This window comes from Grampus griseus, assembly GCF_964374135.1.
Source record: "Grampus griseus genome assembly, chromosome: 5".
Lineage (NCBI taxonomy): Eukaryota > Metazoa > Chordata > Mammalia > Artiodactyla > Delphinidae > Grampus > Grampus griseus.
Window position 1 is genome coordinate 25,595,717 of NC_138998.1, and position 15,168 is coordinate 25,610,884.

Consider the following 15,168-nt stretch of genomic DNA (forward strand, 5'->3'; position numbering starts at 1 on the left):
ACTATGATATCAACCTGGGACCTGGAGGTTAAAGAAACAGGGAATAATAAAGTTTCACTAACACTGCACTCCTACTCCATCACGGAAATAAGGTACTGTGCAATCACCAGTAAAACATAAACGAGGTAATAGCACTGAGTGAGCACTTGAGTGGGCAAAGGACTCCAGGAATCCAGTATAGTTTAGGTGGTTAGCCTAAACTCAGTGAGCAAAGAACTGTCTTGTGGTTATAAAACCTGAACAACATAAAGTACAACTCTTGACAAGGCATAAAGTCAAGGTTAAAGCATGAATTCCATGGCAACTCCTCAAAAATGCCCTACTAGGTAAGATGCAGCTCCTCAGTGTGAAAGTCTACAGAACATAGTTAGGGGCCAATTGTTTTACACAAGTCATGTGCATAATAATTATCATACAGTTATCTATATTGCTATCATATTAATCACCTCCGACTGAAGCTTAGGCCAGAGCAAGAAGTTAGGAAACTACTGTACATGAAAAGGCAAGTTTCGCAAGGTATTGCCAGGAAACCTCCATGGGTTATAGAGAGACGTCACCAAGTTGCAGGCAGGATCTTCCTGTGGTTTGCCTTGCCCACTTCCGGTTTCAGTTTTGAACGTGTGCTGATCCCTAAGCTCCCTACAGCCCCCTTCTCAAGTAGCAAACCAAACTCTGAAGCACATATGGCAGAAATCTCTCCTAGGATAGGCCAATGGTCCCTACAGCTACAAGAAACTTAAAGGCTCCTAAGCTGACCAAGAGAGACTAGCATGGCAAGCAAATGAAAGGCCCAAAGCCAGGTGGTGACAGAACTAAGGGCTACATGGACAGGCCATATATGGGATAAGGCTACTATTTCTGATAACAGCATCCAGGAAGCCAAAATGGGACTCAGTCATGATCCAGAGTTTTTCAAAAAGAAAAAAAAAAAAAAGTGGCACCTAGATATAAAGAAGTAGCACCCACACAGGTGCATGTATATGGGGTGTGTGTGTGTGCACGGGTGTGTTTTCTAAGAGAACCGTTAACATGCACAAACCCACATGAGCACAGCCAAGCAGACAGAAGAATAACATTTTTTGTGAAACCCAAAAACAGTACTAAAGATAAATTTTTATAGCATTCCAACGTTCTAATTTTATTGACATTAGACCATAACCAATTTAGGGATAATTATTAACTTCTTGACAACAGAAATGTACTCATCAGTTCTTCCCAATATACCAACTCACAGGCAACTTGGTAGAGAAAAGGACATGGACCTTGGCATCTTAAAGACCTTCTGAATACCTGCCCCTGCCCCTTTGAACCCTGAGCCTTTCCATCTGCTTCTTTGCTAAAATAGGAATTAATAACAAATTTCTTCATGAAATTGGATTAAATGAAATAATTTACAAAGTATCCTAACAGAGTACCTGGAAAAGAGTAAATACTCAATAAATGTTAGTTCACTTCCCCCATCTACCAAGAAAATTTTTTTATAAAATAAAACTGTCCAGGGACTTCCCTGGTGGCACAGTGGTTAAGACTTCGAACTCCCAATGCAGGGGGCCTGGGTTCGACCCCTGGTCAGGGAACGAGATCCCATATGCATGCGGCAACTAAGAGTTGGCATGCCACAACTAAGAAGGCCATGTGCCGCAATTAAGGAGCCCGTGAGCCACAGCTAAGTCCCAGCACAACCAAATAAATAAACATTTAATAAAATAAAAAATTAAAACTGCCCAAATTCAAAACGAAGAGGTTCCGTACTACTCACACAAATGTTAAAAATATTTTAAGGGATCAAAATTATTCTTTTTACTATATTCCTCTGAAACAAAATACTGAATTTTTTTAAAGTCAACTTTCTGAATACAAACAATTGGTGAAAACAGGCAGAGCATATGGGAATTCACTGTATTACTCTTACAGTTTTGTGTGTGTGCAGTTATATCAAAATTAAAAGTTACCCAAAAAATTGACAGAAAAATTGACTTTATTTCTATGTGCACTCAAAATGTTACCCAACCTAACATTTGGTTGCCCTTATTTTTGCAGATAGGATAGTCTTCAACAGTTAGAGAAAGAGAGGCTCTCACAGAATAAGACAAATATTGTATCAAACTCACTTATACAAATAGTCATTTTTTGATAACATACCTCATACATAAATACACTCTCCAGAAAAGTAAACCTTTATAAGGCCAATTCCCTTTGTCCACCACTGACATAACCAATGTTGTTTATCTTTTCAAACACCTTTCTGTGCATTTTTCCATATACATATACAGAAGTCACATATAACTATACATACCACCCTAACAACTGGCTTCTTTCTTATTCAACGATACCTCTTGAAGTTCTTTCCTTTCATACTATAGATACATCTCATTCTTTTTAGCCATATATGGGATAAGGCTACTATTTCTGATAACGGCATCCAGGAATCCAAAACTCAGTCATGATCCAGAGTTTTTCAAAAAAAAACAAAAGTGGCACCTAGATATAAAGAAGTTGCACCCACACAGGTGCAGGTAAATGGGGTGTGTGTGTGTGTTATAAAATATGTTTATGAACATACTACTTAGCCATCATCCTACTGATGGACACTTAAATTGCCTCTGTATTGTTTTACCAACAAGGTAATATTAAACATGTTTGTATATACCTCTTCTGCAACCGTGTGTTTCTGTAGGGCAGATATGTAGAAGTAGAAATGAATAGGGTATACACACTTAAATTTTTAACAGATATTCCCAAAATGCTCTCCAACACTGCTTTCCAGTTTAAATTCAAGCAACAGTGAAGAAAGTACCTGTTTCCCTAAACCCTCACCAAATACTGAAAGCAATGAGCTCTTCTTTTTTTCACAAACTGATGACTTTTTAAAATCTGTATTTCTCTGATTAATTTTTGTTAAACCTTTCCAGTATTTTCTTATGTTTACTGGCCTTTTGTATCTTCTTTTCTGTGGAATGCCTATTCATATCCTTTATTTTTCTAATGGCCTTTTCCTTTTTAAAATTTGGATGAACTTTTTATATACTCTGGACACTAACAAATAAGGAGTATAGATAGCAGGTTAAGAGTAACAGAGCCAGTCTGCCCACGGCTCACTCACTGTCTCATCTTGACAAGTTACTTAGTTTAGCCTCAGTTAAACTAAGGCTCAGTTACACTAAGGTCTCCGCACCTCAGTTTCCTCATCTGTAAAAATATGGATAATAACTGTACTTATAGAGTCATGAGGATTAAGTTAGTTAATATACTTAAAGTGCTTTATCTTTTTTTTTTTTCAAACATCTTTATTGGACTTAAAGTGCTTTAAAACAGTGCCTGGCACAGTATAAGTGTTATATAAGTGTTTTCTTTTTCCTCTAAGATTTGCTGCCAGTATCTTCCCCCGATCTATTGTTTATCTTTTAGCTCCTGTTTATAGTTAAGTCTTCATTTACCTTTCCTCAAACAATTCTTTTTCCATCTCTATTCTAATATCAGAAAATTATATACGTAGATGAAACAAAAGACTGCCCTCACTGGATCTCATAACCAACTTCTCCTCAAGAATAAACAGAGACATCAGCCAAAGGATCTAAATTTAAAAAAATCTTTCCGCTAAAAAGATAGCTAACTTCCTTACTGCATAAAGCATTCCCACAAATCAGTAAGATGACTGATAAAGGAGCAGGGAAAAAGGCAAACCAAATAAACACCAAAAAATGGGGAAAAAAATAGCTCTTAAAAATATGAAGAAAGGGGCTTCCCTGGTGGTGCAATGGTTAAGAATCCGCCTGCCAATGCAGGGTAGTGTTCGAGCCCTGGTCCGGGAAGATCCCACATGCCACGGAGCAACTAAGCCCCTGCGCCACAACTACTGAGCCTGCTCTCTAGAGCCCGTGAGCCACAACTACTGAAGCCCGTGTGCCTAGAGCCCGTGCTCCGCAACAAGAGAAGCCACCACAATAAGCAGCCCACGCACCACAACGAAGAGTAGCCCCCGCTCACCGCAACTAGAGAAAGCCCGCGCGCAGCAACAAAGACCCAACACAGCCAAAAATAAATAAATTTATTTTAAAAATTATTAAGAAATCCTCAACCTCATTTAGAAGTGCAAATTAAGACTAAATACTAGGTGTTCCTTTTCATCTTACAGACCAGTAAAGATCAAGAAGTTTTAAAATACACACTATGGGGGTGTAAAGAAACAGGCATTCATATATTGCTGCTGGGAGCATAAACTGTTATAGTTTCTATGAAAAGCAATTTGCCACTGTCCTTTGAGCATAAAAATGCACATACCACTCAATTCATCAATTTAACATCTAGGAATTTATCCTACAGACACATGCATTCATATGAAAAATAAAATACCTACAAAATTATTTATTGCAGTAATGTTTGTAATAGCAAAAACTGGAAATAATCTAAATGTCCAGTCCAGGGGACTGGCTAAATAAACTGTGGTATATAGAGATGACGAAATTTTATGCAGCTGTTAAAAAAATGAGGCAGTTCCCCTCCCTCCCCCTCCCTCCCCCCCTCCCCCCATATATACACACATATATTTATGAAAAATCGTCAAGCTACTACTATTAAGTGTAAAAAGGCAAGATGCAAACAATGTGTATATTTTGTTATGATATGTATATTGGTGAGACAGAGATGTTAATACTCACACATTTAAGTATAAATGCTTAAATAATCTCTGTATGCATACGAAAGAAATTAATTGGTAATGCTTGCTTCTGAAGAGGGAATAGCTAGAGGAATAAAAGAAGTTAGAAAAATTAACTTTTTAATGTATACCTTATGTACCTTTTGAATTTTGTACCAAGTATTTGTACTATCTAATCAAATGAACAAATAAACCTTTAAAAATAATCAATTGAAAACCTCCCTGTGATCACACCAAACTTTCTACTGGTACCCTTTATTCTTTTTTTGTTTTTTTCGTTTTTTGTTTTTGCCATGCCACGCGGCACGCAGGATCTTCTCCGATCAGGGATTGAACCCGTGCCCCCTACATTGGGAACGCAGAGTCTTAACCACTGGACCGCCAGGGAAGTCGCTGGTGCCCTTTAAATGGTCACGCACAGCAGGTTGCTAACATTCAGGTAGTTGGTGGCTAGTCTGTTCAATGGGCAAAAGCTGAGGCTCACCATCCTAGCTGCCCATTAACAAACCCTGTGGAATGTTTTAAACCTACAGGTGTCCAGGTACCACCCCAGAAATTCTGATTTAGTAGGTCTGGAGTAAAGCCTGGGCATCAGAACTTTTTAAGTTCACAGGTGACACTGATGGGCAGTCAGGTCTAAAAACAGCTGAGTTAGAGCATAACAAAAAAAGGTAAACATCCAGGCTCAGGCTCCACCTAGATTACAACCACAGTTTCATCACTAATCCTAACTACTTCACAAAGTTCTTAAAGAGGAACAGATGAGAGGATGTAGCTGGCACAGTGAAAATCTATTACTACTTCTGGATATTATCATTAAGATAGGCAGTGTAATCTTCATATATTAAACACAGTACTTTTGCAACACTCATACTAATGAGTTCATCCTATGTAGCATTTTAGTAAAAACTTTGATAGTAGTGGACTAGTGCCCAACAGGCCATTAACTGTATGACAGTGGAGTCTCTGAGTGTCAACTTCTTCATTTGCAAAATGAGGGGACTGAACAAGGTAAGTTCTCTACCTTCCAGCTCTAAACTTTTATAATTCTCTAAGAATACAGGTGTCTAAAAGCAACTATTGCTTTAGGATAAACTAGTAAGAACCTTTTTCATCTCATTCACTGCTTAGGCCCATTTCACAGCCCAGTAGGCTGGTGCCCTAACACACATTCAGATATGTATTGTGTACTGCTGCATAAAGTAATGTCACAAAAAAAAACAAAAAAAAACTCGTTAGGATTCAAACAATATTATCTAATAAATCTTAGTGCATATTACACACAATAAGTATACTAAACACATTTAAGCATTAAAATAAAAGCATCCAATGTACTGTCTTAAAGTATTAATAAATGTTTCAAGTTAAAAGGCAACAATCAAAGACTCAGTGCTGGGCGGGATGTTAAAGACCACAACCAAACCCTTCACTTTACAAGTAAGAAAACAGAAGCTCAGCAAAGTTAAAGAATTTGCCCAAAGTCATTCTGTCATTAATGATATTCTTAGAACTAATATCACTGTAACAAATTTGTCAAGTACTGTTCATTCATGTTTGCATGTCTACTGGTATAGCCTTATAAAGTATATTATTTTGGCTAGGGATTTTGGTGAAAATAATGACATACAAAACTAAAGATGTAGAAATTTCTTAATATACATAAAAAGTTTCTTAATTTACATTAATTGATTACTATACAACAAAACTGATAGCAGCACTCAAAAGCAAACAGAATTTCATTAGTAGATAAAACATAATCTGCTATTATTGTCAAATAATTTCACAAAGCACATTAGCAAGAAATAGGATTAGTATCTGTGATTAAAGGATAAAACGACAGTTTTATTTCAGCTACGTTAGTTCCAGTCTCTTAAGAGTCTATTCAAAGAGTTCTAAGTTAAAAAAGAAAAATTCTATGAACTCATTGAGGTTTAACTCCTGTCTTCCTCAGAGCAAATGATTAGCGGACTGCTCTGTGAACTTTTACAAAGAACCCTTTTCTCTCATTTCGATCCATCTGAAAGATGGATTCTTCCTCCATCTTAAATAACTCATCATCTCATTTCAAATTTCTGACAATAATGAGTTCTTAGCATGAACAAACCCTTTCTAAATCTCTCTCTATTAATTTATTAAATAACATCTCATTTCAAATGTCTGATAATAATGAATTCTCAGCATGAATAAACTCTTTTTAATTTCTCCCTCTCAATTCGATCGCATTGGTCAATAAAATGTTTTGATTTATATTTTATTACCAAAAAATTGAAACCTCCCATGACAAATAAAAATATTTAATGTGTAAGGTGGGATTATTAGATTTTTCTCTTACAGGCTCAGGACCAATTAGTAACAATATTCATGGAATACAGTCAGGTAATAATATTCAACCCCTAATAATAAGCAATCAGAGCATTTAGATAAATTTAATCCTTTTCCTAATACGGCAACTTTGGCATCAATTCAAACCTAAGCTCAGTTGGAACTGTGATTTTGAAAGGGATGAACTTCCTGCCACGGACCCATGTAGTTTGTCTTTAATAATACTATCATCTTCTAGTTTGTTTAGCTGTAAAATTTACAGAACACTTTCACATACAGTACATATCTCAAATCCTCCTCAGGATAACATAGTGAGAGGTAAGACATTTTCTAAAGGCCTATTTTGTTCTAGCCACCATGCTGACAACTGGACATTAAAAACAAAAAACAAGAAACAAGAATGAATTCTACCTTGGAAGAACTCACAGTCTAATGGGGGAAAGAAATGATTTCTATACAATGTGTTACAAGGAAATCAACAACAACTTGTGATCCCCCAGCAGTACAAAGGCCTACCACATTCTCTCCAGGAATGAGGGTAGCAGTGTCCCGCACACACGGCTTTGGTCAGGGGATCACATGGAGCAGGCTTCTGAAGGATGAGTAGGAGTTCCCTGGCATAAATATGGGGTGGAAGAAAGGAGAAGACACGCCCAAGCAGAGGGAACAACATGTACAAAATGGCTAGTGATGAGGCATTATTCCCATTTTAAAGGTGAGGAAGACAAGCTCAAAGGTAAGTGAGCTGCCTAAAGTCACATGAATAATAATTAACAACGTATAAAACAGAATTCAAGTCTCCTGATTTTAATCAGCTTTGTACACCAGGAAATGCCAGCACATGTTGGACCAGAACATAAAATAAAGTTTTTAGCTACTACTTTATTACTTCTTCCTAAGAGATGGCCCATATCTGATTCAGTTCCTGAGGGGATGAAGAGAATGATTGGGGAGGGGATTTATTTAATCCTCAAATCAAGCCTGTGAGATAGAGGTGTTTTAACTACCCCCACTTTACACACAAGAACAGAGAGACACACAGAGGTTAACAAAAGTCAGAAATTAAGTGAAGAATCAAACCCAGGTGACTAACTTGACCAAGCCTCTAAACTCAAGCACTTAACCATATCCCACGGATCCTACACAGGGAGACCACGTGAGTTCTGGGACATATCGTGGTCCCACAGATCTTGTACTGTACCACACATCTCAACGTTCACACAAATCCTCATTGGCTCCCTTATCAATCCGGTCTCCCTTGAGCAGGTCAACCCATGCATAAGGTGGTCTGGGCTCTTTGAGCAACATTTTTACAACATGATTTAACTGGATGAGAGCAAACTTAACAAAAAGCAGTAACCAAAAAGGAGGACATGACAAAATAACAGCATGAAGCCTGAAAGTATAAAGGAGAAAGCCCCAACCCCCATCTTTCACTTGTGTATGGGATTTTTAGGGGTATGGGGCCAATGTCAAAGTGCTTCAAGAGGACTAACATACCGGCCACTCACTGCACAGGAGTTCAGACCAAAGGATGGAGTCTGCAGTACAACCTTGCTTTCCTTGATGAAAGGTTCATACAACTCTAAGACATCCAACAACTAAACCTGGCTCTTGAATATTAATATTTGGAGCTGCCATGGTTTCCTACTGCACTAATATGACTTCAAGGAATTAAGGGTCCGCACATAAACTCAAATACTGTAGCAACACTGGATTAGCTAATGTCAGTTGATTGTTTGAAAGTGACCACAGAATGTCATTTCACCTTGTGAAGTATACGGGGAATATATGGGATATATGGAAATATATGGGAAATTTAATAAATACTGGAGTGATACGCCTAAAGAAGGCTGTGGACTACTATTCTAGAACTTTAGAGAGATATAAATCCAACCCTCCCACTATCTGCTGGAATAATCTGGAGTTGAAGGGTCCTACCCAAGTCCAGGAGAAAGAACATTTCCTTTCAGGCTCACTTTCAGACCTAAGAATCTATAATTCCCCAAGTCAAAGGCTCTCAATCAGCAGTTGGAATCTGCCAGCACATCTCCAGGCTGGTGGGCACATCACGCTTTCCTCCGAGGTCTCTCTCCCAGCATGGTGAAAAAGAAAGCTGACACAGTTACCCACACCCCCAAGCTGCTTAATATCTGCACAGTCAGAACCGCTATCATCCCATTTCTGTGACTTTAGCACCTGCTAATAATGACACTTCCAGCCCCCCAGCCCCCAGCCTGCAAAACCCACATGTCAGTTTCAGGGAAACAGAAAACAGCATCTCTTCACAGGGTTCTGAAGGTCAACCAACTCTAGATTACACCAGCTAAAAGGAGGGCACAGAAACGGAGAGGGAGATGGGGGGAAGCTTCGTATATAAGTTTCCTAATACGTTTTTTCTATGAAACAGACACTCCATGACCTGAGCTATAAGCTGAGCAATTCAAAAACCAAGAAGCTGACTGCGATAACAGATGTAGTACTTCGACTATGGTTAAAGAGGTAATATCATTCCCAGCAGCTGGATGTTCAATCTCCAAGTCTGGGTAGTGGGGTTGCTCTCCCATAGAAACAAAGTTGAGTTTTTTTATTTGTAGGCCCAAGTTCCACTCACAGTGATATCACTTACTGTGCTATCTTTGCCATGGAGCAGGTGAAAGTGCAGGGCAGCTAAGTCCTTCTGGAAACAGCCCAACCCTAACTCTCAATTCCAAGATATGTGTATATGTAGTTCCATGGTACAACCCGCAGCTATGTAAATCAGCGAGGCTCCAATAGACACTGCCTAGCATGAAGTGACACTGAAATGTAAAGCAGTGAAAATCTGAAAAATCAGATCAGTGGGGGGGTGCTCTGGCCCATTCATTTATAGTTTTCCCAAATATTAAATTAGATATATGCAAATATTAAGCATAAGACTTAATTTGAATACTGAAAAGATTTTATACCCTAGTAGGTTGTGCTGGGATCTTAGACACAGACAAGATCTCCTTCTCTGGTGTCATTTTTCCAGGTTTTAAGAACTGTACTCTCTTAAGAACCCCAGCACTACTTCTGGAAATAAAAAGGTGAGAGAATTTAATATGTCTGCTTCTGAGGTTTAATAAAATCCCAAATACTTGAAAGGGGGATCAACTTGAAAAAGGCAAGTGGGGAAATCCAACCTCACTTAATAATATCACTATTCAGGAAGAGGAAAATTTTACATCCTGTGCAAGAAAGAGCATTGTTAACCATTTTAATGCAATTCGATTTTCTTCATACAGAGTAAAAAGTACTCCTAATGACTAAGGGCTATTTACAGGAAACATGAAGCATGTAGCACGTTTCCAATCTGAGGATACGCAATCAAGAAAGCAAAACTAATTTTCAACCAGAGCAAAAATAAACTGTATTGACATATCTTATCTTACAAATAGCCAAAAAAAAAAGTGTTTCCTCTGAATAAACTACAGTACTGTGAAAAAATTGGCAATCTGACGCCAAAGGGTCATTTTTAAAAAAAATAAATGTCCAAATGACTGAATTCAAATGGTCTGTCTACAGTAATGCTCAGGGCCTCTGAGTAAAAACGTGAAGGCAACTAGGATGGCTCACTCACGAATAACAATTAAAGGCATAAGAAAGAAAGGAATTAAGTGGGTTAAGTGCGGGCTGGATGACTGTTTTGAGACCTGCTCACAGGAAGCCACTACATCCTGCCTTAAGTCCCTGTCAGTCACGCTGTCTCTCGATTCAAGTCCCCGCCGCAGCGAGGTGGGGCGAGTACAGGTGTCCGGCCCCAGCCCCTCCCGGAGCGCTCACTCGCGAGCACCCGTACGGTGGCCACTCGAGTCCCAGGGCGGACCGTTTCCCCAGCCCTGGGCGCCTTTTCCACCCTCGCCCCGGCTCGTGAACCCAGAAAACAGGCAGCCCCCTCCCCTCGGGCCAGCCTCAGTTCCCCGCCCTCCTCCTCCTCCTCCGGCCGCGCCTCCCGGTAATTACCGCCCGGCTCCCACCGCCGGGCCGCTCCCGACGCCAGCAGCCGCCCGCAGGCCTGCGTAGGAGGGCAGCCGGAAGCTCCTCACGCCCCCAGCTCACGCCCCCAGCCGCAGCCCGGGCCGGGGCGTCCCAGCGTCCAGGCCGCGCCCCAAAGCCAAGCCCCTCACGCCGGCGCTGCCCCCGCAAACGGCCCCCCCCCGGTCCCCGGCAAATTCCCGGCTCTCCACTCGCTCCGGACTGGGGCAGCCTCAGCCCACGCCGCCCCGTCCGGGAGACGCCTCCCCCAACACACCCCCCTTCCAGCCTCCCCGGGCCGGTCCTCCCCGCGCGCCTCGCCCGACCCCCGCCCAGGCCCCTCTCGGCCCCGGGGTCCCAGCGCGGCTCGGCGCCGCCACCCCCACGCGCCCGCCGCCCCCTTAGTCCCGCGGCCGCCGGCGGCGGCGCCGCCGCCGGGTGGGTTCCCTCACCCCGGCCCCAGCTTACAGATCTTGCCCCGCAGGCTCTGCAGCACTCGGACCTCGCGACTGTCCTCGTCCCCGGCCTCCGGCTCTGCCGTCGCAGTCGCCGCATCGGAAGAAGCCGCAGCAGCAGGCGCCGCCGCCGCCATGGTGCCGCCCGGCCTGTACCGCAGCCTCGCCGCCTGCGTAGCGGGGCGAGGCGGAGCCCAGCCGCGGCCTCCGCTAGGGCGAGCCGCGCCTGGCCCCGCCCCCCGGGCCGCGGCCGGTCTCGCCCCGCCCCGCCCCGCTCCGCCCTGCCCCCGCCCCACCAGGGGCCCCGCAGACGCCGCCCCCGCTCCCCCGAACCCGGGCAGCCAGGCGCGAACCCACCTCTTGGCTTTCCTCCTCTTGGCCCCGTCAAAGCCCAGGCTCTAGCCAAGTGTGGCTCTGAGTCGTGGCTATGAGCAGCCTCAAAACCCCACTGAGAAAACACCGGCCCTCCCGAGATTCCCCAAATCTTCCTGGGAATTACTCCCCCCTGCCGCCGTCCGCGGATTTCCACATCTAACGCTCAAGGGAACTCCCTGTGGGAAGAAAAGAGAATGGAATTTGACAGTTGCGTGGACCTCCAAACTACCTTATTCAGAAGGAGCCCAGGTGCCTTAGAGACTCCCGCAGTAATGTCCACATGCCCTCACCCTCAAGCCAGACGCCACACACACACAGATTCTTACTTTTAAGTCAGAACACTGTTCGTTCCGCAAAAGCTGGTTCAAAAAAAGGTCCCTCCCCCCAATCTCAACCTCAGTGCAGCGCCGGAGACCCTCCCATAGAGAAATGTTGAAGCCTCTACCACCGCTTGGGTACTTGGGAAACAAAGAGCAAAGAAGGGTCGGGTCGCATCTCCCATCCCCCCGCCCATAAGTGAGCTTGTTGAAAAGTTGATTGACACTAGGAAATTCGTAAATCTTTGACTAGTTTGTTAGCTTTTTTTCCAAGGGAACTTTTTGCAGTGAGTAAACTGCATGAATAATACCCTGGTATGTGAGGAGGAAGATGATTTCCTAGTCTTGAGGTTAACTGCAATGCCCTAAGAAGGAAGAAACTGTGACTTAATAGGGCAGGGTAGTTGTTTTCTAGGGCAACAATAGGAATCAGTCTGTCAACAAATATTTTTTGAGGGTCAGACTTAACAAATGATAGCTTCAGAGACTGCACAACGTCAAGGGGAAGACAGCCCCAGCTCTCCAGCAGCTCAGTCTAGGAGAGGACACAGAGAAGGGCAGAGGCACTGGGAGAAAAGAACTAAGATGATTAAACTGGGGAGTCATGGGAGACCTTCCTGCGAAATGTACTGCAGGATAAACTGAAGACAAAGGGGGAGAGGTGGAAAGGGGCCAAGGAGCAGAAGCCGCTTGGGCAAAGGCTGGACAGCCAGAGAGAATGGCCTTGGTATGTGTCTATGGCCGAGGAGTGGCACTACCAATTTTGTGTGTGTTGCCAGTGACCACTATGTGATTTTTACACATGTTGGAGAAAGTGAACCTACTCCTCCTATATGAATGTTTTGCTGTCGTTTCAAAAATAGGTCCAAAGCTTAATTCCCTACCTTCATTTCCAAATCTGAGTTCACAGCCATATTCTGTTATCAGGGCTAGAAACTTTGACTCTTTTTTGAATCCCTTGTCCCCATACAGTTTTCAGTTGCCACATCCTTCTGACTCTGCCAAAATCTCTCCTCTCTCTTCCTTCCTTTCCATTCCCTGTCATTGTCCTTATTAAAACCATCCTCATTTGAGTAGTGTCAACATATCATAGTATTTTGTGTGTGTTTTGTTTCAAAAAGAGAGAGCTTATGAGACTGACTTGGGTCTGAGCCTAATGCTATCACTTTTACACGTGTGATGTTTGGGCAAGTTACGCAGTCTTTCTGAACCTGGTTTTAAACCGTAAAATGGGAATTCTATACTTACTCTTCCCTCCTCAAAGGGTGATTCTCAGGATGAAATCATTCTTGAGAGTGTGTGTGAAGCATCTAGTGGAATGCGGGGCAGGTAGCAGGTTTAACTCAGTAAACATCACCTCCTGCTCTTGACTAGAACTCTTAGAACAGGTCTCCCATCCCTGTCCTTCCTCCCACACATCACTTAAGCTTTCTAAAGCAAAAATTGGAGTTTGTCACTTGTCTGCTCAAAAAAGCATCAATGGCTTCATTCATCCCTTAAGCCGGCAGCAAGCTACACAGTACAGGTCATGAACAGTACTAGAAACGATGAAGAGTAAAGTTCACATTCCTTGGGCGAGCTTTCAGGGTTGGTCCTGGACCCAGCCTACCTGACTCCTCTTATCTCCGGCCACACTGAGCCACTTTTCCCACCAGCTGGACTCTGTTAGGAGGGCCCTTCCTCCTCCCAGACCAAATGCTGCCCCATCCATCTCTCTTTTTCTCTCCCAGACAGAGGTTCTGATCTGTACCTGTTTATGGCATTTATCACTTTCTGCCTGGTGTTATGTTACCTGTGTACTTGTTTATCTCTTCTTCTAAATTCATTTTTTTAAACTCTTCCAATAAATATCTGCTGAATGAATGATTTGAATCATATTAGCTCACTTCCTCTCCTCTGCAGACTCGAAATTTTCCTGTTTGGGAAATTCTGATTTGTATTTATTATTCATTTTCATACCTGTCCAAATGGTTAAAATAGGAATGGGAAACCTTAATAACAACCTATAATTTAAAATTAAAAGCTAGTTTTTAAAGGTTTCTTCCTTTCTTTAAAATAACATCTGTACAGATTCTCCTAGTTTCCTTTCTTTTCACTAGCTTAACCCCAGGTCCATAACTCTATCACTAAATTGTTTGAAAACAGTTTTACATGAAGTGTAAAATTACACACTTTTCCTCCCAGGCAGCCTTCCTGTTGCAGATTTCAGAATTATCATACTATTTCACTAAAACTCAGAAACTTCATTTTTTTCTTCATCCAAATTCATTCCTAATTACTCTAATTCTGAATAAATGTTTAAGGACATTAATATTCTTTTGCTGGTACTGATCTGCTTTGCAGAGATTTTTAGCAGAGTCAATGTTTCCTTAATGTAAAATATTTGGGAAATAAGGCTTTGTAAAGACTCAAAAGATTTACTCACTATGACAAGAAGGCTGTGGCATCCCCCTCCCTTAATCGCCCTTGCATTGTGTTTTAAATTCAACTAGAGTTCCTCTCATTTCTTCATGATGTTTAGTAACTGGAACAATATTGCATCATACACAAACTTGCCCTTCACTTCCTTCCTCAAATTATTAATGAATGTGTTTAAAGGCCCTCACTCCTATCTCTACCCGCTCCATTCACTACTTTGTCTTCTCCTATTTCTTCACCAGTTTTTAACCTGTTCAGTCTTTCACCATAACTTGGCTGGCTTCGTGGTGGCCAAGGTAGGGAAACTCTTAATAAAATATGTCCCGCAGCTAGAAACTAATCCCAGAACATGACAGTTATACAGCATTGTTTTGAATCAACAATAGCACACACCAACCTATAACTTGGCACTATAAAGGGCTATCTCCTGGCCCTGAGTTATTTATTCGCCTTCTTCCTGGTGAGTCAGGGGAAGAGAAATGTGCTTGCTTTTCAATATTTAAATGTAGATCGTTTCCATAGGGCTTTACACACAAGAAGCAGAACTGATGGGGAGGCAAGTTCCTTTGGTCATTCATGACTTGGTTTCCCATTCATCTCATTAGAGTACTGTTTGTATCTCAGGCAT

At 42.1% G+C, this 15,168-nt stretch overlaps 1 protein-coding gene across 3 annotated transcripts in view; it reads right to left on the reverse strand.

Moving 5' to 3' along the window:
- Positions 1-11,567, reverse strand: part of RASA2 (RAS p21 protein activator 2) — a gene marked incomplete at its 5' end in the record, with an annotated part of 116,869 nt that extends 105,302 nt beyond the window's left edge. For all 3 annotated transcript variants that reach the window (XM_082654515.1, XM_082654514.1, XM_082654516.1), the window contains one exon: positions 11,444-11,567. In XM_082654515.1, the coding sequence (XP_082510641.1) occupies positions 11,444-11,567 (124 nt within the window). The remainder of the gene's footprint in view (positions 1-11,443) is intronic.
- Between the last annotated feature and the right edge of the window lie 3,601 nt (positions 11,568-15,168).